This window comes from Zingiber officinale, chromosome 5A, assembly GCF_018446385.1.
Source record: "Zingiber officinale cultivar Zhangliang chromosome 5A, Zo_v1.1, whole genome shotgun sequence".
In the NCBI taxonomy this organism is placed as follows: Eukaryota; Viridiplantae; Streptophyta; class Magnoliopsida; order Zingiberales; family Zingiberaceae; genus Zingiber; species Zingiber officinale.
The window spans coordinates 125,270,408-125,296,186 of NC_055994.1; the positions used below are offsets into that span (position 1 = coordinate 125,270,408).

Sequence of the window (25,779 nt, forward strand, 5' to 3'; positions counted from 1 at the left end):
AGAGTATTACAAACTAATTACAATTCAAAGCTGTAAAAAGATTATACCGACAACAAAAAGATTAAATCCGAAGCTCCGGGTTGTCGGGGTGTCGTTGCAGCACTTCTGGATTGAGTCGTTAGCAGCTTGTCGCAAGGAGATTGCTTAGATAATTGTTGTTGTGTTGAAGCTGCACCTCAACCCTCCTTTTATATGCAGTTCCGGGCGCCTGGATCCCTTCCGGGCGCCTGGAGTGTGACGTGGCTAACCAACCGGGATGCTCCACGTGGCGAAGTCGCGGCAGGGATAAAGTTTGGTCCCGGGCGCCCGGACCTGTTCCGAGCGCCCGGACCTCCGAGCGCCCGGATCCATCCTGGGCGCCCGGACAGCCTTTTTCCAACAGGCTCCTCACCTGCAAACAAAGGTTAGTCCGAGCAAAATACCCTGCAAGACAGTGTTAGAATCTGATAAAACATAGTAAATAATAATTGACAGTCTTCGGACTGTCCGAGTCTAACTTTGGATTTCCCACCGGAAGCCCTAGGTCGACCCGACGCCTACTGTTCCCTCTGCGGGGAACGCGTCCTCACCTACTCCACTCAGGAGATTTACCTGTTGCCAGTCGATCCTCCAGATCGACTGGACTTTTGCTCAGCACTCGATGCTTCCGGACTTTCTGCTGGACATCCGCTTCCCCGGCTAGTCCAGTCTTTCACCTGGTTCGCGACATCAGGACTTTTCACCTAGGGTTACCACCCCCAAGGACTTTTGCCTGAAGCTATCGACCTGCCAAGACTTTCCGCATAGGGTTACCACCCCCTATGACCTAGGGTTACCGCCCCCTAGGGTTTTCCCTTTGCCTAACTGCAGCTAGGACTTTTCTGAAATCCTCAAGTAGACTTGTTAGACTAAAAAACATCTTAACTTTGAATTCTTTGTCGTTATCAAAACATGAGTTCGATCGTCGGATGCTTCCCGCACCAACACCGACCACGTGTTTCTCACGTAGAAATGGTCGTAAACACCGGCGACCAAGTCGGGAGGATAGTCATAGGTGTTCTTGGCCTAATAGCGCTAGAAACGACGCTAGAAAATCGACAGTTGATTGTCATAATCAGCGACAACGCCACTGCATGGGGTAGTATAAATGGCATCGGCATGCTCATCGTCGGTATGTCGGCGATGACATTCTAGATCTGGCGAAGGATTCCCATTTAGCCGGCGATGCGCTAGTGGCCAGGATGCGTTGAACAGCAAACGACGACGTTGTCGGGCCAAGGGCAATCAGTATCCGGTGCCAGAAAGGATCGGCGACCGCCATTGTAGGTCGGTGATTGGTCGTTGTGGTTGAGAACCACGTCTGTCGTGGTTGTGTGGACGCGGCGTGTGGTGTAGCGAAGAAAAAGGTCGAATAGTAACTTTGTTCGTCAAACTTACTATTTGAGAAATTGTCTGATTATATTATTGCATGTTAGATTAAGTTTGTGTTATCAAACTTACGTTTCAATTAATTTATGCATGTGAAATTAATTATAATTGGGATTATTAATTGCCTCAATTAATTGGGTAGGGTTTAAACTTTTTGGTTGGACTTAAACGGGATTAGGTTCACTGAATCAGACCGACCTTGTTGGTTTAATCAGACAATTTTGTCCCAATTTGACCTTGATTTAGTTCAAACCATTAGTTGGTTTAACTAAACTAATTAGATTTGTTCTAATGAGTCTGACTTAATCAAATATACATTTATTTGATCAATAAGTCTGAAATTGACTTAAAGGAGGGCTTAGATTAACATAACATAGGTAAGAAATCCAAGTTCAGTTAGATTAGTTCTAATGAGGATATTGGACAGAGCTCAGGATATGGATTTCCAATCAACCGATCAAATGGATCAATCGATTTAGACTCCTAAAAATCAAGAAGATTTATTTTTCTTGATTAATAATGTTGGTTCTATGTCTATATAAATTAAATTAAGCCGGTTTTATACTGGTTAGTTGGTTTTGTACTAACTTATTTAATTTCAATTTAAAGATGACACAGATGATTACTAGTCATGGAAACTCGAATAACAAGAGTTTCCAATCTTGGATAATTACAGGATCTGGGCGTTGATTCGTTCACTGTCAGAGAATCCTAAGGTGGTAGCACACCAGATATGGAGGCTCTCCAAAGGGAGAACCTTATATGCATAGTTGTGTGTGGAGCTACTTCACCATGAGTTCCTAGAGAAAGATCTTGAAAATTTTGAGAAGGATCCTAAAGAATCTGAAGAGGATTATGAAGAAGTTTCGATGATAGATAAAATTGAAAATCTTGAAGTTGGTCTATTTGAGATTGCCTCAAATGAGTCCAGGTTGAAGGGTATTATGTTGGTCACTGCACTAGTGTCTGTCCTAGTGGGAGTGGTGTCAGCCTATCTAGTTTGTAAGAGTTCTCTTATTGTTACTTTCATTATGTATGAACAGTATTAGTCCATTTAGTTCATGTCCTTTTGTTATATGTTAACAATATGCGACATGCTTATATGAATGATATGTTCATTCATATGCTGATTACTCTACATGATACATGAAAAATGATTAGTTCATTTTATTAAATGATTAGTTTATTTAATTAAAGAAATCATGAGAGAACAATAATTAGATCATTTGTTGGGATGTATGTAATAGTATTGATCAATGTTGATTTGATTGGATCATACAAATGATGAGTGCAAATGTAGTTATCACTTGATTTCGTAAACCAACTCAAATTAATATTGAGTCAATCATAAATTGCATGCATATGAATTGCACTAAATACTAAATAATATGTTTATTTATGTTATATCATGACAAATAAGAATATTATAGCTAAACTCAATAATAGAGAGAAATTATATGAGGATAATTATAAAATCTGGCAATTCAAGATACAGAAAAAAGAAGTTCTTGAGGCTATAAAAGGTTATGGAAGAACCTGTAGATCCCACTGCACATAATACATGAGATCTTGATGCCTATAAGGCATGGAAGAAGAAGGACTCCACTTCTAAGGGAATATTAATTAGTTCAATGGTTGATGACCTAGTTTTTTAGTATGAGTTGTATCTTACGACTCATGCAGTCTAGGTAGCCCTTAAGAATAAATACAGTGGAGTAAGTCTGAGCAAGCTTCGACAGCTGACGATTAAGTTTGACAACTACAAGAAGCGTCCGAAGCTTACAATGGTTCAACATCTCAGGGAGATGTCAAACATGATTCGGGAGCTTAAAACTACTAGTCATGAGTTGACCGATGAATAACAGGTTCAAGCAGTTATTTATTTCCTTTCAGATTCTTGAGAGACCGTAAAACTGACCCTAACTCATAGTCAGAGTATTAAGACTTTCATTGACATCTCATGCCATGTAGAATTGGAGGCGGAGAGAGTTGAATCCGTAAGGATTTTTGGACTAGACTATGTGGTTATTGGTTCTGTTGGATCATCTGGATCCAAGAAAAAGAAATGATTCAAGAAGTGAAAGGGAAAGAAGAAAGAAGTTACTGTTGTGGGACAAGACCTAATCAAGAAGAAAGGAAAGAAGACTATATTGAAACAATGCAAATGTGTCTTCTTTTCTTGAGCATTTTGTTGCTAGTTCAGTGTTGTTAGTTGATTCTTATCCTTTATGGATTATAGATTTGGGAGCAACCAACTATGTAGCTTGGGAGTGAGTTACATTTGTAGAGTACCGACGGGTACCAGCTGACAACAAATGGATATATTTAGGAAACAATACAAGAGTTGAAGTAAAAATAGTTGACACTTGCAAACTCAACCTCCGTGGTGGTAGTGTTTTATTTCTACACAATGTCCTGTATGCTCTTGAAATTCGACGGAATCTTGTTTCTGTTATAGGTCTTCTTAATTTAGGGTATTGTATTAATTTTTATAAACGGAGAGTTGAACTTAAGATTGACTCAGCGTCAATCGGATATGGTTTTTTATCAAATGGTTTTATGGTTCTTGATGTTGAATCAGATATTAATTGTGCTATTGAGGGTTATTTTTCAAACATTACTCTAACTAGTGATGAAGATATAACTAATGAGGTTTGACATTCCTAATTAAGACACATAGGACAAGAACATATGAATCGGTTATCTAGAGAGGGTCTATTGGGAGCACGGGCTAAGATTCACTTATCTATATGTGAGAATTGTCTTGATGGAAAAGTAACTTGGAGACCATTTCGTAAGACTATAAGCACTTAATCATTATTGTAATTAATTTATTCGGATATCCGTGGTCTAATGAATGCGAAGGCTAGACATGGAACTTCCTATTTCATTACATTTATTGATGATTTCTCTCATTTTGGTCATGTGTATTTGATTTCTCATAAGTCTGAAGCATTAAATTGCTTCATTCGTTAAATAAACGGAGTTAAGAATCAAATGGAATGTAAATTTAAGACTTTACGCACTGACCGTGGAGGGAAATATTTGTCTGATATATTCAAGACAATATGTAATGATAGAGGGATTATTTGACAACTAACAATCCCAAGAACTCCACAGCAAAATGATGTTACTGAAAGAAGAAATAGAACTTTTCTAGATATGGTTAGATTTATGATGATGTAGAGTAATTTGCTGAGATTCATTATTAGTTGCGGCCTATATACTTAACAAAGTGTCTTCCAAGTCAGTTCCATCTATCCCATATAAATGTTGGACAGGTAAAAAATTGGATTTAAGTAATCTAAGACCCTGGGGTTAGTTGCTTATGTTCATGATAGTTCTCACAAGTATAGAAACTAGGACATAGGGGTAAGAAATATATCTTTATTAGATATCATGAGACCTCAAAAGATTATGTTTTCATAGGTGAGCAACTAGATGGAACCATCTCCAAAATAGATTCGAAAGATGTAATTTTTCTCGAAACACAGTTCTCAACCAGAGGTGATGTTGATAAAAGTGTCCCTCTTTGAGGGGATGAGATATTATCAACAAAAGAGGTGTCAAAAGAGATGCCTAAGTCTAGTCAACCCAGTGGGAGTGATTTGCCAAGTCATAAGTTGACTTCTCAACAACACAACTTACGAAGAAATGGTTTGATATTGAGAATAAGAAATTAATAACACTCTCAGTTGACACAATGAACCTCGAATGATAGAGGAAGCATTAAGATGCTCCATTAAAGAAAAAAGGGGGTAAGTTGCAATGGATGATGAAATGGATTCAATGAGAAAGAATCAAGTTTGGGATTTAGTCGATCTTACTCTGTGCCGAAGGGCTATTGGGAATAAGTTAACTCTCAAAATCAAGAGGAAAGCGAATGGATTGATTAATCGATACAAAGTTTGACTAGTTGTAAAAAGATATACCCAAATGAAGGGTATTATTTTTGAAGAGAAATTAAGTATATCTTAGGAGTGAAGATCATGTAAGATCGATCAAAAAGACTTTTGAATTTGTCTCAAGAGGCTTATATAACTAAGATGCTACAACACTTAATTGCAACATTGTATCCCAAGACTCCTGAAGAAATAGCCAAAATGAAAAAAAAAATCATATGTCAGTGCTATTGATAGTTTAATGTGCATTATATTGTGTAATTATCCTAATATAAGTTATGATGTTGGCTTAGTTAGTCGTTTCCAGTTAAACCTAAGGTTGAGACACTGGAAAGTGGTGAAGAGGATATTAAAATTCCTCAGAAGGACAACAGATTATGTATCTGTTTTCAAGGATCTAAGATGAACCTGAGTGGCTACACAGATGCAGATTGGATAGAAGACATTGATGACAGAAAATCCACATCTGGCTATACCTTCTTGCTAAATGGTGGCACCATCTCATGGAATAGCAAGAAGCAGGTTTATGTAGCCGTGTTGACAATGGAAGCTATGTGACTTGTCTTGTGTAGCCTTGTTGACAATAGAAGCTATATGGATAGGCTTGTGTAGCCTTGTCGACAATGGAAGCTGTGTGGCTTGCGCATCAGTTGTACAATAATCTATCTGGTTGAAAAGGTTCCTAAAGCATTTGAAAATTGCTGAGGACAGTAGGAGTCCTGTTACAGTGTAATGTAACGGTCAAGCTAAGGATCCCAAATATCACAACAAAGGCAAGCATATACAATTAAGCATAATTTTGTAAGGGATATTGTGGACAAGAAAATGATAATTCTTGAGTATATATGTACACATACTATGCTTGTAGATCCTTTTACTAAGCCATTGACTAAAGAGTCATTTCAAAAAATGGGAAGTCTTTGTGACTTCGTAAAATATAACATGATGTAAAATATCATGATCTATTCAGTGTATAAATTGTTACATTTTGGATTCAAGTCTCGATGAATATGTTAACAGATTGAGATTGGTTCACTCACATGGACAATCATTTCTATTTGTTAAGTATAAATAGAAGTAAGACCATTACTTATGGGGCAGCTTATGTAGCTGTGAATAGAGACATACCTATAAGTTAAGGTCACCTTGATAATTGTATCAAGATGAAATCATTTATGTAATGATCGGAGTAAATGTACCCATCATTTACTAAATCTGTTTAAAATCCAAATTGGAATTCATATGTTGAATTCAGGATTAGATATTAGGTATGTTTAGATTGAAATCTATACGATGTTAAAATTTGAGAAAAACATGCGCTCTTTTTAGTAAAGAGAATAAAATTGTAGCATGTGATTCATACCACATGTGCTATGGCGACAAGAAGGGTAGTAGGAGAATGGATCCCTTCTTCTCTACTATGTGAGACCCTTGAGATTATACGTTAATATCGATTTTACCCTCAGTGACTATTTAGCTATCTACTTGAAGTTATAATCAGTGTCTACTACTTTTGCATATTTCCAATTGACTATGGATGATTCGGTCTATGGAGCATAACTAGGAAAGCGACTGATTAAAATGAATAGATTCTAGCTAAAAAGAAAGATTAAATATATTTGCATCTTTTGATGTTATTCACTGGTCGACCCATTTCTGTTATGTATAGAAATAATTGTGAATATTGAATATGGAATATGCTCTTGACATAATAGTTATTATGTAACGCCCCGCCTCCTACGGTCTAGGTTGTGAGGCTGGGGGTTACATTCTGCTGTTGCTAAACTATTCTTAATGTGTGGAAAACTGATCTAATTTAAATTTCTTTATGCTAATGTAATTTCTTTGTTCTATATGTGCTAAGGGATGGGATCTAAGGTATACATGACATACCTTCCATCCCCCATGGTCAAGGAGCTACAACTAAAGGTTCCTAGTCAAAATCCAGCTTCACGATCGATCAAGCTTATCACTCAATCGATTGGAGCTATTGGATCGATCCACTGATCGATTCAGCTTGCTACTGTGCACGGAGGTCCCGTCTGGATCGATCGGCTAATCGATCCAGTCTAGCCAATCGATCCAGTGATCGATTCCAGAGCTCTCTGTTCGCAACGGAACACTACCGGATCGATCGGCTGATCGATCCAGGAGCTTACTGTTCGCGGAACAACATGCCCAATCGATCAGCTGATCAATTGAGGAGCCTCCAATCGATCGGCTGATCGATTGGGGTTTCTGATTTCGTATCAGAAGTATGATTTTAGCACTGTTTCATGCTCAAATCACATATATCAACTCTATAAGCAAAACAAAGCTACTAGACCTATCATTACTCATGGCTAGCTAACTAAGACCATAACAATCAGTAAACTAAGCATAACTATCACAATTCAAGACACTTAATTAACTAAAAGTGCAGAAAAGTAACACTAGAAGAAATACTAAGTTCTTAAGTTGCTAGTTTCTCCAAAGATCTTTATTCCAAGTTCCTCTCCACACACATCTTCATTGCATTGTCCTCCAGCCTCCGCTAATCCATCTTTCCTTTACCTTTATATGCAGTATAAGGAAAAGAAGTATCTCTAAGCTAGGGAGCTTAGTAAGAAACCATCTACCTCACAAAACATGCACACGATGAAAACATGCTTTTTAAAGAATGCTATTTAAAACATATGCTGAACATGTTAAAGCATGGCATACTTAAATTACTAACATGAATACTAAAACAGGTCATCAAAACTAATCATGGGATATCATTAAGAAAGAGCTAAACTAGAACATAAACTGAGCTGAACTGAACTAAGCCAATACTGAATTTAAATCATGTTCACATAATTGATTGTGAGTTTTTGAAAGCTATTTATCATAAATAGATGAAAATACTAATCATGCTGCTGTTGGGCCCGACGACTGTACTTGTTGTGTGCGCATCCCTAACTAGACCCGGGGTTACAAATCGCGAATTTAGTAGAGTGTACTAGGTTATCTAAACCTAGGGACGACTATGGGAGCCCAACCCAAGGACATCTAGTCCAGTACAGTGCCACTGATAAAAGTAAAATACTGGATCATAAGCTGATTAATTTATCTTGTTTTTACTAGGTTATCTGAACCTAGAGTTAGGTTATCTGAACCTAGAGGCGACTATGGGAGCCCACCCATTGGACTGTAGTCCCATATAAGCCGAAGCAAGACTAATATGCTATTTTAAATGTTTCACTTGTTGGTTGCTACTCGGAAAACCTAGAGGTTCCACTGTACAAAAATTTTGTACAAAGGTCTGAACCTTTTCCTAGCTACCATGTGTTCTTTTAAATTAAATTTTAGATCGCCTGCGGAACTTAACACGTTTAATCCAAAACTTAATCTATTCGTTCTTTTAGGTTTTGACTTGGGTCTCCTGCGGAACTTAACACGTTTGACCCAAATCACCTTAAGTTATTAATTCCATTAAATATTAATTTCCATAATTGGTTCCCAGTACTGACGTGGCGAGGCACACGACCTTCTTGGATATGGGAGCAACCACCACCAACTAGACAAAACCTTTTATGGAAAGCTAATATTTAATTTCCTAAAATAACTTTAGGTTAACCGAAAAGAACAATCAAATCACAAGGAAAAGAAAAATAAAAATAAAAGAACACAACTTCGAAAAACATATTCGAAATACTAGAATCGTAAGCCTCTTGTATTTGGTATTATTTCCATAAATAACTAGCATGATGCAGAAAGGAAAAATTACTAGTTATACCTTCTAAAAAGACCTCTTGATCTTCTACCGTATTCCTCTTCTAACCTCAGACGTTGTGTGGGCAACGATCTTCCGAGATGAGAACCACCAAGCACCTTCTTCTTCCTTGCAAGTTTCGGCCACCACAATTCTCCAAGAGAAGTCGAGGTCCGGCCACCACCACCAAGCTCCAAGGGATGCAAGAAACAAAACCACCTTTCTCTCCTTCTTCTCCTAGCTAGAACCGGCCACCATCAAGAGCTCCAAGAGAGGTTGCCGCCGGCCATAAGAAGAAGAGAAGAGGAAGAAGCTAGGGTCGGCCACCAAGGAGGAAAAGAGAGGAGAAGAATAATAGAGTTGATCACCCGTGAAGGCACCTCTACCCCCTCTTTTATAATCCTTAGTCTTGACAAATAAGGAAATTTTAATAAAAAATTCCTTAATTCTTTTGTCATAAAAAAAAATTATTTTAATTAAAAAACAATTTTCTTCTTTTAATAATAATGGTCGACCACTTCTAATTCCCCAAAACAAGGAAAATTTAATTCACACGAGAATTAAAACTTCCTAATTTATTTCTAGAAATTTATAAAAAATTTCTCCAATAATTTTTATCCCTTCATGATTGGTTAATAAAAAGGAAATTTTATAAATTAAAATTCTTCTTTTAAACATGTGGATAATTTCCAAAAGGAAAGTTATCTCTAAAAATTAAAATCTCTTTTCAATCTACAAATAAGGAAAGATATCAAATCTTTTCTTAATCTTTTGTAGAAACTAATAAAAGAGAATATTTAATTTTTAAACTTCTCTTTTAAATTATTATCATGGTTAAAAAGGAAAGTTTTTCTTAAAAATAAAATCTCCTTTCAATCTACAAATAAGGAAAGATTTCAAATCTTTTCTTAATCTTTTGTAGAAAGCTTTAAAAGGAAAGATTTAATTTTTAAACTCTTTTAAAACTATGATATCCACATAAGAAATAATTTTAAAAAAAAATCCTTTTTAATATGATGTGGCCGGCCACCTAAGCTTGGGCTCCAAGCTATTGGTCGGCCACCTTAAGGCCAACCTTTAGGCTTGGCCGGCCCTAAGCTTGAGCTTCAAGCTTAGCTTGGCCGGCCCCTATTGGTTGGGTAAGAAGGTGGGTATGTGGTGGGTATAAATCTATATATACAAGAGGCTACGATAGGGACCGAGAGGAGGAATTGGTTTTGGTCTCCCGATGAAATTAAGCTTCCCGTGTTCGCCCCGAACACACAACTTAATTCCATCAATAATAATTCATTCCACTAAAGAACTATTATTGAACTACCGCACCAATCCCAAATTACATTTTGGGCTCCTTCTTATTATGAGTGTGTTAGTCTCCCTGTGTTTAAGATGTCAAATGTCCATTAATTAAGCGAGTTACTGACAACTCATTTAATTAATATCTTAGTCTAAGAGTAGTACCACTCAACCTTATTATCATGTCGGACTAAGTCCACCTGCAGGGTTTAACATGACAATCCTTATGAGCTCCTCTTGAGGACATTCTCAACCTAGATCACTAGGACACAGTTTCCTTCTATAATCAACAATACACACTATAAGTGATATCATTTCCCAACTTATCGGGCTTATTGATTCATCGAACTAAATCTCACCCATTGATAAATTAAAGAAATAAATATCAAATATATGTGCTTGTTATTATATTAGGATTAAGAGCGCACACTTCCATAATAACTGAGGTCTTTGTTTCTTTATAAAGTCAGTATAAAAGAAACGACCTCTAATGGTCCTACTCAATACACTCTAAGTGTACTAGTGTAATTATATAGTTAAGATAAACTAATACCTAATTACACTACGACCTTCCAATGGTTTGTTCCTTTCCATTATGGTCGTGAGTTACTGTTTATAATTTATAAGGTACTGATAACATGATCCTCTGTGTGTGACACCACACACCATGTTATCTACAATATAAATTAATTGAACAACTACATTTATCATAAATGTAGACATTTGACCAATGTGATTCTTATTTCTAGATAAATGTTTATACCAAAAGCTAGGCTTTTAGTATACACTCTAACAATCTCCCACTTATACTAAAAGACTAAGCTGCCATATCTGCTGCCATACATCTGATTCCCAACCCTTCAACATGCCCATCAAAAGCTCTTGCCTTAAGGACCTTAGTGAAAAGATCTATAGGTCATCACCTGATGCATTCTAGGCAGCAACAACTTCTCCTCGTTTATACGATTTCTCGTATTGGGTGGTACTTGCGCTCTATTGTGTTTACTTGCCTTATAGACTTATGGTTTCTTCGAGTTTGCTACTGCACCAATATTATTACAATAAATTGTAACAATCTTTGGACAAACCAGAAATCATATCTAAGTCTATCTTGAGGTTATTGAGTCATTCAGCTTTTATGGCTACCTCAGAGGCTTGCCATATACTAAGCTTCTATGGTGGAGTCCAGAAAAACACCTATGCTTATCACTCTTCCATAGTTATGACTTTACCTCCTAAAGAAAACACAAAACCCCGAGGTTGACTTATTATTATCCCTATCCGATTGGAAGCCAAAATCCGTGTAACCCACAGGGACCAAATTAACTGCCTTGTAAGCTAGCATATAATCTCTAGCGCCTCTAAGGTACTTTAATATATGCTTTACTGCAGTCCAATGTCCTTGTCTAGGGTTACTTTGATATCTGCTAACTATGCCCTTGGCAAAACATATTTCTGATCTTGTGCATAGCATACATTAGGCTTCCGACAGCCGAAGCATAAAGAACTGCCTTTATTTCCTTTATCTCCTTTGATGTCTACAGAGACATATCTTTAGATAAAGTTACTCCATCCTGAAAAGGTAAGAAACCTTTCTTGGAGTTTTGCATGCTTAAAACGAGCAAGGATTTTTTTGATGTATGAAGCTTGGGATAAGTAAAATATTCTTTTCTTGTGATCCCTTATTACTTTGATCTCAAGAATATATATATTCTCCCAAGTCCTTTATATCGAATTATTTGGACAACCATACCCCTACTTCTGACAACATTTTGATATTATTTCCAACTACCAAAAATGCTATCTATGTATAGTACAAGAAATACCACCACGTTTCCATCACACCTTTTGTATACACAAGACTTATCCGTTTACTCAATAAATCCAAAGGTATGGATTACTTTGATAAACCGGATATTCCAAGACCTTGAAGCTTTGCCTCAGTCCATAGACTGACTAAGCTTGCACACAAGATGCTCTTAGCCCTTTGCAATGAACCCTTCTGGTTGCTTTATATGGATGCTTTCATCAAGACTTCCATTAAGGAATGCTGTCTTGACATCCACTTGCCAAATAGATAAAAGAATCCGGATAGACTTAAGCATGGCTACCAGTGAAAAAGTTTCCTTTTTCATCAAGCCTTGCTTTGAAAGTTACCACCTTCCTTTCTATCCCTCTTTTCCTATTATAGACCTTTTAACACCCAAAAGCTTTTACACCATTTGGTGGTTCCACAAGCTTCCAGATTTTATTAGAATACATATATTCTAATTCTATTATTCATTACTCTTTGCCAAGATGTTGCATCTTTATCTTGGAGTGTTTCGTCATATGTCCGGAGATCAGGTTCATGTCCTCCAGGGATCGAGTCCAAAAACTCTCCCAAAACATAAATCTTTTTAGGTTGCCTAACAACCCTCCCACTACGACAAGGCACTTTCTGCAATTGTGTATCATTTGTGATACGTGTTGTAGTTTCCTTGTGGTATCTCTTCTTGTACAGTTGGTACTAGATTAGACATGCCTTTTATTATTTCCTTAAGAACAAATTTTCTTATAGGCACATGGTTTATTACATAGTCCTTTTCTAAAAATCGGTCATTGATGCTAACAATGACCTTCTGATTTTTAAGACTATAAACCTACTTTCATTTCACTAGGATAACCCACAAACAAGTGCATTCCTGTCCAACTTATCATTGTCTCTCTTCTGCATATATGCTGGACTACCCGAATCCGAATATGCTTCGAAATAAGCTTATGCCTATTCAGCAATTCTATATGAGTAGAGAGTTCTGACTTTAGAAGGTACTATATTCACTCCTGTTTCCAGAGTATATCCTTAAAATGATAACTCATCAATCTACTTATTTCCATAAGAGTCCTATACCTTCCTTTTCCTACACCATTCTGTTGGGGTGTACCAGGTGCAGTTAGTTGGGATTGAATCCCTACTTCTGATAAATGACTCCTAAATTCTCCCAAGAGGTACTTGCCACTACGATCTTACCGTAGTGTCTTGATACTTTTACTTTGCCGTTTCTCCACATCAGCCTCGTATTCTTTGAACTAATCAAAGCACTTAGACTTGTGGTACATCAAGTAAATATATCTGTATCTTAAATAGTTGTCTATAAAATAGATGAAATATTTGAAACAACCTCTTGCATGGATGCTCATAGGATCACACAAATCAGAATGAACCAATTCCAATATATCTTTGATTCCTTACCCCTTAGACTTAAAAGCTTCTTGGTTATTTTTCCTTCCAAGTAAGACTCGTAGGTTGGAAAGATTTCCACTACTAATGAACCCAAAAGTTCATCAGCTACCAATGAATCCTACTCGAGTTAATATAACCTAGCCTTAGAAGACAAAGATATAATTTGTTCATTTTCGAAGGTTACTTTCTCTTAAAGTTAGAAGATGTGTTACTAATCTCCATTTGTTGCATTGTGAGAGTTATTGGATTTATAAATTACCAACCAACGTACCAGAACAGATAACTTCCCTCTTTTCCTTAATAACAACTTTGTTATTTAAAAGAGGCAGAATATCAAGTTCTTTGAATAGTTTAGAAACTGAAAACTAGTTCTTTCTAAACTTGGTGCGTAAAGACAATTACTAAAAAATCCATATTTTATTCATATCAAAAGATAAACATCTCCCACTGCAACAGCTACATGTTTACAGTAGTGCCCATGTAGACGGTGTTTTAATTTTCATTTAGTTGCTGGGTTTCCTGGAACCCTGCAATGAATTGCGGACATGATTAATGACATCTGTATCTACACTCCAGGTTCTGGTAGATAACACCACTAAACATGTTTCAACTAATGAATTAAATACACATATATTGTTCTTAGTTCTAAGAAGACAATCTACCTTAATGTCCAAGTCCTATTTCCAATCATTACAATTGGGATTGCTAAGTCTTTCTTATAGTATGACTACTAGGGGATTGACAAACATTTTAAATCCTAAGAATCACAAAAATATTTGGTCAAGATCAACTCCTTAAAATCTCCATGAATTTTGTGTATACAAAATCGAAGAGGAGATTTTATTCATTAATTTTATTATCTCGTCAACTTTACTTTATGACGAATAAAATTAATAGTTGATCTGTCTTTGATCAAATATTTGGTCAAAACTCTTTGAATTAAAAATAACATTGATTCCTCAAACAATATTATTTAAATTCACCAACACCTCAAACACCGTGAATTTTGCATGCCACGTTAGTGTGGACGTATACAAATTCATCATTTGTAAGAGGAGGGTTTTACCCATTGACTATCTTGTCAATATAACTTTTGACAAATAAAATTACCTCAAACACCATGAATCTTGTATGCCACGTTAGTGTGGACGTATACAAATTCAAACATTTGTAAGAGGAGTTTATTAATTTTATTATATTGCCAATCTAGTTTTATGACAAATCAATAGTTGGTTTCCTTTGGTCACACAAGTGATAGTAGTGACTCCGTTGGGGAGGATACTATTAAATGTGTCTAAGTGTATACCATTACTTGACACTAAGTCCATTAATAAGATTATGCCCTTCCGTTGGGGAAGATCACACGCTTTTAATTAACTTCCTATAGTCATCCAAAAATGGAAGTTTGTTCTAGTGATCCACAAACAAGCTCATCCGTTATGGAGGAAGGCACTCAGAGCCAACGCGCAAGCTTGTTTGCATCACTTACAAACCAGTAATGGAGACCATGGGATTTACTTAAAAAACTCTCTCCCACTTAGTTATTTATAAATGAGGAATTTTAACTATGCTAGCCTACTAGACTTGTAAACTAACATGCACATCACAATATAAAAGCAATAAATAGAAAATCTAATTTTCAACTATTATGGCTTTTATCTCTAGTTGTCCTCCGTGTGTTGTCATCCCAAGCTGCTGCCATATTTGGCCACCGCCACCGGGTCTAGCTGTCGCATCCATCTTGCTCCTAGTTCCGCTGCGCCTCTGGTCCTTAGAAGGTTCCACGCTTTGCAAGATTTGATCCGCGACATAAATAGAATTTTACATTTTTGATCCTATATTCTATAAAAGGAATGTACATGTATCTAGATCAAAAATAAAATCCTAATAAAACTAAATACAGCTCCTGCTGTATTTTAATACAATCATGCACACACATATAAATGCCCTTGACATTTCCAAGGGTCCAATCACACACATAATAACTAAAAGCCATAATAGTTGGATCCTGCATCCACAAAGTTAGCACATCCTACTATTATCCTGCCTAAATTATGTATGACATGTGCATAATTAAACTAATACCAAATACACAGAGGCAAAACCCTAGCTCTGATACCAATTGTTGGTTGCTACTCGGAAAACCTAGAGGTTCCACTGTACAAAAATTTTGTACAAAGGTCTGAACTATTTCCTAGCTACCATGTGTTCTTTTAAATTAAATTTTGGATCGCCTGCGGAACTTAACACATTTGATCCAAAACTTAATCTATTCGTTCTTTTAGGTTTTGACTTGGGTCTCCTGCGGAACTTAACACGTTTGACCCAAATCACCTTAAGTTATTAATTTCATTAAATATTAATTTCCATAATTGGTTCCCAGTACTGACGTGGCGAGGCACACGGCCTTCTTGGATATGGGAGCAACCACCACCGACTAGACAAAACCTTTTATGGAAAGCTAATATTTAATTTCCTAAAATAACTTTAGGTTAACCGAAAAGAACAATCAAATCACAAGGAAAAGAAAAATAAAAATAAAAGAACACAACTTCGAAAAACATATTTGAAATACTAGAATCGTAAGCCTCTTGTATTTGGTATTATTTCCATAAATAACTAGCATGATGCGGAAAGGAAAAATTACTAGTTATACCTTCTAAAAAGACCTCTTGATCTTCTACCGTATTCCTCTTCTAACCTCGGACGTTGTGTGGGCAACGATCTTCCGAGATGAGAACCACCAAGCACCTTCTTCTTCCTTGCAAGTTTCGGCCACCACAATTCTCCAAGAGAAGTCGAGGTCCGGCCACCACCACCAAGCTCCAAGGGATGCAAGAAACAAAACCACCTTTCTCTCCTTCTTCTCCTAGCTAGAACCGGCCACCATCAAGAGCTCCAAGAGAGGTTGCCGCCGGCCATAAGAAGAAGAGAAGAGGAAGAAGCTAGGGTCGGCCACCAAGGAGGAAAAGAGAGGAGAAGAATAATAGAGTTGATCACCCGTGAAGGCACCTCTACCCCCTCTTTTATAATCCTTGGTCTTGACAAATAAGGAAATTTTAATAAAAAATTCCTTAATTATTTTGTCATAAAAAAATTATTTTAATTAAAAAACAATTTTCTTCTTTTAATAATAATGGCCGGCCACTTCTAATTCCCCAAAACAAGGAAAATTTAATTCACACAAGAATTAAAACTTCCTAATTTGTTTCTAGAAATTTATAAAAAATTTCTCCAATAATTTTTATCCCTTCATGATTGGTTAATAAAAAAGAAATTTTATAAATTAAAATTCTTCTTTTAAACATGTGGATAATTTCCAAAAGGAAAGTTATCTCTAAAAATTAAAATCTCTTTTCAATCTACAAATAAGGAAAGATATCAAATCTTTTCTTAATCTTTTGTAGAAACTAATAAAAGAGAATATTTAATTTTTAAACTTCTCTTTTAAATTATTATCATGGTTAAAAAGGAAAGTTTTTCTTAAAAATAAAATCTCCTTTCAATCTACAAATAAGGAAAGATTTCAAATCTTTTCTTAATCTTTTGTAGAAAGCTTTAAAAGGAAAGATTTAATTTTTAAACTCTCTTTTAAAACTATGATATCCACATAAGAAATAATTTTAAAAAATCCTTTTTAATAAGATGTGGCCGGCCACCTAAGCTTGGGCTCCAAGCTATTGGCCGGCCACCTTAAGGCCAACCTTTAGGCTTGGCCGGCCCTAAGCTTGATCTTCAAGCTTAGCTTGGCCGGCCCCTATTGGTTGGGTAAGAAGGTGGGTATGTGGTGGGTATAAATCTCTATATACAAGAGGCTACGATAGGGACTGAGAGGAGGAATTGGTTTTGGTCTTCCGATGAAATTAAGCTTCCCGTGTTCGCCCCGAACACACAACTTAATTCCATCAATAATAATTCATTCCACTAAAGAACTATTATTGAACTACCGCACCAATCCCAAATTACATTTTGGGCTCCTTCTTATTATGAGTGTGTTAGTCTCCCTGTGTTTAAGATGTCAAATGTCCATTAATTAAGCGAGTTACTGACAACTCATTTAATTAATATCTTAGTCTAAGAGTAGTACCACTCAACCTTATTATCATGTCGGACTAAGTCCACCTGCAGGGTTTAACATGACAATCCTTATGAGCTCCTCTTGAGGACATTCTCAACCTAGATCACTAGGACACAGTTTCCTTCTATAATCAACAATACACACTATAAGTGATATCATTTCCCAACTTATCGGGCTTATTGATTCATCGAACTAAATCTCACCCATTGATAAATTAAAGAAATAAATATCAAATATATGTGCTTGTTATTATATTAGGATTAAGAGCGCACACTTCCATAATAACTGAGGTCTTTGTTTCTTTATAAAGTCAGTATAAAAGAAACGACCTCTAATGGTCCTACTCAAAACACTCTAAGTGTACTAGTGTAATTATATAGTTAAGATAAACTAATACCTAATTACACTACGACCTTCCAATGGTTTGTTCCTTTCCATTATGGTCGTGAGTTACTGTTTATAATTTATAAGGTACTGATAACATGATCCTCTGTGTGTGACACCACACACCATGTTATCTACAATATAAATTAATTGAACAACTACATTTATCATAAATGTAGACATTTGACCAATGTGATTCTTATTTCTAGATAAATGTTTATACCAAAAGCTAGGCTTTTAGTATACACTCTAACATCTACTGTATTTACTGAGCTATAAAAATGCCTACTGTAGCATTTTACTGAGCTAAACATTTTATCAAACACTTGGTGTGCACTAGAACACACCCTACGTACTGAAAATCTGCATACGACTAAACTACTGCATAAAAACATACGAATAGCTACTTATACTGCAGGTGAGTGGTTTCTTACATCCTGCACTAGATTTTCTTACGATCCGATCGCTAGGTTTTCGGAAAAGATGATCGCTTCGACGATCCTCTTGTGTCTATGCTTCCTTCTCGCGGAGGGAAGTGTCCTTGTGCCGGAGTTGTCGTCGGAGGGTGCTCCTATGATCCTAGGGGCGGAACCCTAGGCTTCTAGGTCTTGGGCGCCGAGATAGTGAGAAGGAGAGGGGGCGGCGTGTGAGGGTTTTAAGAAGAGGAGAAGTTGTCGTTAAAATAATAACTCTTCTCTTAATTTTCTATTTGTATTCAGTTGTTAATACCACCCAATTAAACCTTAAATATAATTGTTCTCCTTTCCTTTCAGCACACCCTTGCTGGGGCCCCTTGGTTACTAGAATTACCCTATATGACATAGAGTCCATAGGTCTCGGGTTCGATTCTCGCTTAAGCTATTTTATATTTTCATTTATTTTTGCTACTTCGACTATTCTAAAAATTCCATAAAAATATTCTAAAATTTCAAAAAAATAATAGAATATTTCTAAAATAAATGTGAGAATTTTTCGGGCGTTACATATTATGAGGGATTAAAGATGTTCATATTGATGTAAATGAAGATTATTTAATCTGGGTAAATAGCAAGACATGGATATCTCCTAGATAATGGTTGTGTGCCACTAGGAGATTGGATATTTCCTGGGTAACGGATATGTTCCACCAGGAGAGAGGCTATGTTCCATAATGAGAGTGTCTTTAATTCATTTGGAAGAGTAGCTAAGTAAAGTGTAACAACTTTGTTAGCATTGATCGCTCAAAGAGCAGCTATGGAAGGTGTAACAATCTTCTTAGCAATAATTGTTCAGTGTGCTTGTTGTCACACAAACCATTTTCCCTAATGTATGGAATGGATGTTCTTATATGGTCTTTGTGACTAACTAGTTCTTATCTGGTCTTTGTAACTTGATTATAATATAGTTTATGTGACTTATATCGTCTTTGTGACCAGTTAACTTTTAAGGATTGACTTGGATGAGTGAGAGATGTTGGTTTTAAGAAGGTGAAAGGATGCCTCTTCCCATTCACCTTCCAACCCTTTGTCATTCCTCCATTAATGGAGGTAGAGGAAGATGAAGAGTCATCTTGCTCTACAAAAAAGTGTCCAAGGCAATTGATGCAATGAGGAAAAGAGAGCAAGAGGGTGCATGCATCAAGAAAGGCTGCTGCGTTGTGTATGCAGATGGGACCGAAGCACATCAGAAGTGCTGTCAGAATTTATTAGTGTGTCAATTGCTAGTAATGCTTCTGATTAGCATTGTTTATAATTAAGTTGAAAATGTGAAAATGTGAAAATATGGAATTCCAGAAGGTTCATGTTCTCTGTTGAAACTCTACAACAAGGATCCAACTTGTAAGCTAGTTCAGAAAGATACAAAGAAAGTAATCTTGTGCCAAGTCTTATTGCTGCTCCTTACCAGAGAAAAAAAATGGCTAGAACAGAATCTGCAGAATGAAGAATGGAAAAGAAGTGGCTAGAAGAGTATCAAGTCATTGGAAATCATGATGTGTTCTATTGTCCAAGACGGACAACATTTTAAGTGTGGGGGAGGGAATTCTTCTTCATAAGTTGATTCAGATTATTTGAGTTTAGTGCTGGAATAGTAGAAAAATAGTAAAGAAATTTAAAAAAAAAAAGTGGCAAATAAGAAGAGTATCAAATGTGGGAGATAGAGTATCAAGATTTTTGGATAGTCATCATATTGAAGGAGGGGTTACCTTGTTCTTTTGAATTGGTAACGACAAATGGTATTCATCTCCTTTCACATCAAATTGGTCAACTCATCAAGTATATTCCTCCAATACTCTTATCTTCTCACTTTCTTCATTGAATTCTTTTCTTTTGCCTATTTCATTCACTTTAATTATTCTTTTTTGATTCTATTTCAATTCTTGATAATAAAATCCTTTTGATTCATGTATGCTATGTTTTATGGTGGTGGAGAATTAGAAAATAAGCAAGTTTATGGTAGTGAAATGTTATGAGTGACATTGAGTGAGCTCCACTTATATGCATGTTTGAATGTGAGAGATGGAATAGGTGAATACCTTGTGAGATTGTAACTTGCTTAATTTTTCAATTGGATTGAAACTACTATACTTACTGATTATTGTTTGGATTGTATTCATGATTGTTTGTGATTTGTAGATGATCTTAGTTAATTACCTTTTACCATCTTTTAGGTATTGCTAGGGAATTTGTGTGGAGATGATTTTAGATTTTCTTGACTTGAACGGGACGTCCAAGATTAAGTGTGGGGGATTTGATAACCATGATTTTGCTACATTATTTTGATGTATAATGCATGCTTTTAATGATCTTCTCATAGATTAAACTTATATTTTCATCATGTTTCATTAATTGCATTTAATTTTGGACTTAATTACAAATTAGTTTATTATCATGGTATTTGATGTTAATATTTGATTATTATTTTGTAGGCATCAAAAGGGCCATGGACCCGATCAAATCAGACCATATTTGGACTCAAATCAAGTGCTAAACAAGTCGATCAAGTCTTGAAGTGTTGGGATCGTTCATTGAAGATTGGAGAGATCTGAGCTATCCATCATGGATCTGCTCCATCCAACATAATGAGAAGCAGATCTCGTCCATTGATGAAGATCTAGAGATTTTGATCTAGATCCAAGATGTTCTAGACCTGAATTAATCTGGATCGTCTGATCTGATTTGAGAAGGCTTTAAAACTTGAAAAGCTACAGTGTCTTCGGCGAACTCGGCGTTTTCGCAATTTCAGCACTGTTCCTTCTCCTTCTTCAACGATGTCGAAGCCTCCCATTCTACTTCCAAATCTAAAAACCTAATCTCTTCATCTCTGGTGAGATTACAATGATCTGGAGACCAGCAATCCAAGAGTAGAGCGGGAATTGAGGGTGTTCCCCGTTCGTTGTCTTCATTCCAGCGAGCGCTTCCAAGCCAATATTTGAGGGTGTTCCCCGATCTTGTGCTACCATCATCCAACGGAGGTGTTAGAGGGTGTTCCCCAGCATTTCTGATTTCATTCCATCATCGATTTCACCTCGCAATTCTAGAATATCCTCTGTTTCTCGGCGGCTGGTGAATTCAGAGGGTTCTAAGCCAGTTAGGGCGTTCCCAGTAGCTTTTGACTTCTTCTGAATGAGTTGTGAGTTCAGATTTTCGTTGCTGAGTGCTCGAAGGGCGTTTCCAGAAGCAATTCAGTGGCATGGCAGAGAGGAGAGGTTCGGTTGTAGATTTTGGATTGTGGAGTGTTATTAGTTAGTTTTTTTTAATCTGTCATTCCTTTGCTCAGATCTGAAGATCTGATAGATAGATTGCACTTTATTCTTTGTTTTGCATTGCCTACTTTAGTTTTTGATTGAGTTTTCTTATGCAATTCCATTTCTGATGTTCTTACTTACAGTTCTGATTTTGTTGAATTTCTGCAATCTAATCCTTTTTACAGCTACCTAATTAGTTTACAATTTAGATTCTGATTTGAATTAGAAGTTCTGATTAACACAAGTTTGTTTAGTTTTGGTTATTTAGTTAGTTAATTTTTGTTCTCTGCATTGGATTTGTGGTAACTGACATGGAGTTTCAATGTTGAATGCTTCCTTCAGCTTTCGATTGTTACCTAAATTGTATGTTAATGATCAAGTGTGAGATTGGATAATTTTTTAGTTGAAGAACTTGAGTCAATGATGATAGAGTGATGCTAATTTGATGAGGTGGAGTTTGATCATGTTTAGATGATGATGACCTTTCTTTGATTGAATATTTGAATTAATTAGATGAAAACAAGTTGCAAAGTGAATCAAATGGAAAAGCTTAATTAACCTTGTTGATGTAATAATTTGATTTGAATCAATTCTAGAATTAACACACATACTTTTTATTAGTTATCCTTGGGAAAATATGACTTGGGACTCCTTACTACAACACTTGTCTTAATTTTAATGAGTTTCAATCTTTATTAATTTGAAGCACCTAGTGACATGTGAAAACGACGACTGCCAAAGTGACAGTAGGGCATGTGAACTCGTCTGCTAGTGATGAGTCCAGCTGAGTAAATAATGACATGAAAAATATGTAAACTAATATCTATATCTAATCTATGACACAAGGCATATAGTAAGTATGAGTGAAAAGGATGCATCATCACGACGTCGTGAGTGGTCAACAGTAAAATGCAAGAGACTAAAACTCTATAACGGACATAGTCCTGAACTCTAAGGGAGATTGACCTAAATAGGGTAACTGTAGGTACTCACTCTTCTCCAAAAAAATACGAGTAAATCGTATCAAGTGTGATGTATGAGTAAGGATCACGAAATGTTGGATCCCTAGGGGGATAGCACTGAAAAGTGCATGCGGATGGACGTAAACCTAGAAAGGTACGGATGATAGTGGAGGATAGCGTGATATCAATACCAGCTACCCTAGTGGTGTATATAAGGTCATCTACTCTAACTAGATTATTGTACAATTTAGCACATAAACCTATGTTAACTAAACTGGTACAATAAACTAGACGATGCAAGCTGTAGTAGTCAATGACTTCTACAGCAAGAATGCATGAACGTATAAAAAATTGTCTATCTAAATACCTAGTTCATATAGGCATGTAAATAGTGTTGGTGCAATATCCCTTGGGTCAAGGTTGACCAGGTTGACCAAGCTTGAGTTGGCTCAAGTTTGAGTCTTGTTGTTTGGGTTTCGATGTTTAACAATACATAGAGACTGACAATACGTGGAGATTGCAGGTGCAATCATCTGATTGGGGAGATTGCTGGAGCAATTCTCTTCTAGTTAGAGTTTGACCAGATTGATGTGAAGAAGAGTCAAGTAGGTCAAGATTGACCGGATACTTAACTTGGAAGTCCTGGTGAGTGAAGCCGGGCAGAAGGGAAATCCTGGTGAGTGAAGCCATGTGAAAGACCTAGTGAGTGAAGCTAGGCAGCATGAAATCCTGGTGAGTGAAACCAGATGAAAGACCTAATGAGTGAAGCTAGGCAGTATAAAAATCCTAGTGAGTGAAGCTAGGTGAAAGTCCTGGTGAGTGAAGTCAGGCAGATGGGAAGTCCCAGTGAGTGAAGCTAAGCAGAAGTTAAAGTCCTGGTGAGTGAAGTCAGGCACGGGAAATCCAGGCGGGTCAAGGCTGATCGGGCATCTGGTGTTGATAAGTCCAAGTGGGTCAAGGTTGATTGGACACTTGGCACAAGGAGAAAAAGTCCAAGTGGGTCAAAGGATTTGACCGGTCACTTGGTGAGGAAGTCCTAGCAGGTCGAGGGTGACAGGATGCTAGGCATAATGTTCCAATAGGTCATGGTAAACCGAATGTTAGTTAACCGAATTGATCAACCGATCTATTAGCTCATGCCCAATCGATCGGTTGATTGATTGGGTGAGTCCCGTGAAAAAAGCTTCTCCCAATCAATCAGGTGATCGATTGGGAAAGAATCGATGGCACACAGAACGCATCCCAATCGATCACCCGATCGATTGGAGGCTCCCAATCGATCGAGTGATCGATTAGAGGCTTCCAATCGATCAGGTGATCGATTGGGAAGCTGGAAATAACAGACAGAGGCTGGAATCACGCGAGGGTTAGTGAATCGATCGGGCAATCGATTCCAGTGATTTCCAAAGAGCACAGAGGCGCTCTGGATCGATCAACCAATCGATCCAAAGCCTCCCCAATCAATTGATTTAATTTTAATGTTAATTTAATTTAATTTTACCTTTAATTTAATTTTAAATTAATTTAATTTAATTTAATTTTAATTTAAGTCCTTAGTTATCTCACCCGATCTAAGTTTTCAATCAAGGAATCCTATAATTTTTGTGAGATGAGTTAAGTTCAATGTTCGGGTTTGGTTTAACTTTGTGTTAGATTCAGGTTTAGCTTTAGGCTCAATAAACAGACATTTTTTTGGATAAACTTCTAAGTTATGGTGAGTCACCTGGATATCATTAGAGTAACCATGCATTCGAGGTTTTCCAAATAGTCATATCCACTGAACTTAGTACAAAATCTTGGTCTAACTAGTTAGGATCCGTAAGGGATAGCTTCGGCTAGTTCCACTAAGTCAAATGCACCAGGTCGAAGCTATATCTTCCTAGACATGCATAGACGGAGCTTCCCTAACCTATTATCATCCAAAACTTCACCAGTACCGTAGGTCAAGTTAAACTTTTGTCCTTTTTTACTGTAATCCTAATTATCCTATCGAGTATGTTACTTTTGGAGGTGCCAACTAGTTTGGAGTCTCCTCCTGAATTAATGATCTAGATTTCTTAAGTTTTGGTTTTAGGTTTATGTCGGTTACTTTTGTAATTATAGTAGACTTGATGATAATTTGGGCTTGAGTTGATCTTGTAATTATTTCTATGGTTTAACTTTGGTTTAGTTGATTTAATTTTATATTTTGAATTTTGATTTGGATTATTTGATTTTACATAATATATTTTATCTTTGGGTTTATAGTATTAGTTAATTTCCACTTGCATAGTTAGGCACACTTTGGAACCCAAGCTTTAGTTTGTGTTTTGTTTTGAGTTACAAGTGACATAAATGATTTATTTGTTGAGTTGGACATATATCCAAACCCAGATTTTTTGTATACACCTTTTTGATTTTTTAGAATTAAATCTAAATTTTTAGATCTAGTTGTAAAGTTTTCTAACAAACCTTTAGGTTTATTAATTTCAATTTTTAATATTGAGTTTTCCTGCTCAAGCTTTACAACTTGATTTGGATTATAGTTTTCAATTTGTTCCTTGAGGCATTGATTTTCCTCCAAGAGCATCTTATTTTGATTTTCTTGTTCAGTTAATTTTTTATTTAAGCATTAAATGACTTTAAAAAACTTTTTGCTTAAATTAAAGCATGCCTCATCGGAACCTTCGGAAATGAGTACGGACTCATGGCTTGATTCAAGTTTGGACCCATCTTCTAATTCATCCTCCGATTCTGATTCGAGGACCATCAGCACGAGGTAGCTTCGGTGCTTCTGATCTTCGGCATCTGATTCATCTGATGATTCATCCCAGTTGCCTTGAGTGCTTTCTTCTTGGTTATTTTATTCTTGTCATTCTTCATCTTTGGACACTCATTCTTGTAGTGACCCTTCTTGTTGCATCCGAAGCACGTCACATTCTTTAGTTCGGTAGTGGAGTTGATCTTCTGCAGGTCATTTCTGCTGAAGTTCTTCTTTCTCGTGGTGAACATTTTTCTTACTAAGTTTATCAGATGTTCTTTGTCTTCTGAGTCTTGGTCAGACTCACCTTCAGATTCAGGCTTGGTTCTTGAC

General features: G+C 36.5%; 1 protein-coding gene across 1 annotated transcript in view; it reads left to right on the plus strand.

Moving 5' to 3' along the window:
- Window positions 1–990: 990 nt before the first annotated feature.
- The window catches only part of LOC121979976 (putative aldehyde oxidase-like protein), a 50,874-nt gene continuing 26,085 nt past the window's right edge, over window positions 991–25,779 (plus strand). The window contains exons 1-3 of the mRNA XM_042531945.1: window positions 991–1,150; window positions 2,212–2,346; window positions 3,989–4,059. Of these exons, the coding sequence (XP_042387879.1) occupies window positions 991–1,150; window positions 2,212–2,346; window positions 3,989–4,059 (366 nt within the window). The remainder of the gene's footprint in view (window positions 1,151–2,211; window positions 2,347–3,988; window positions 4,060–25,779) is intronic.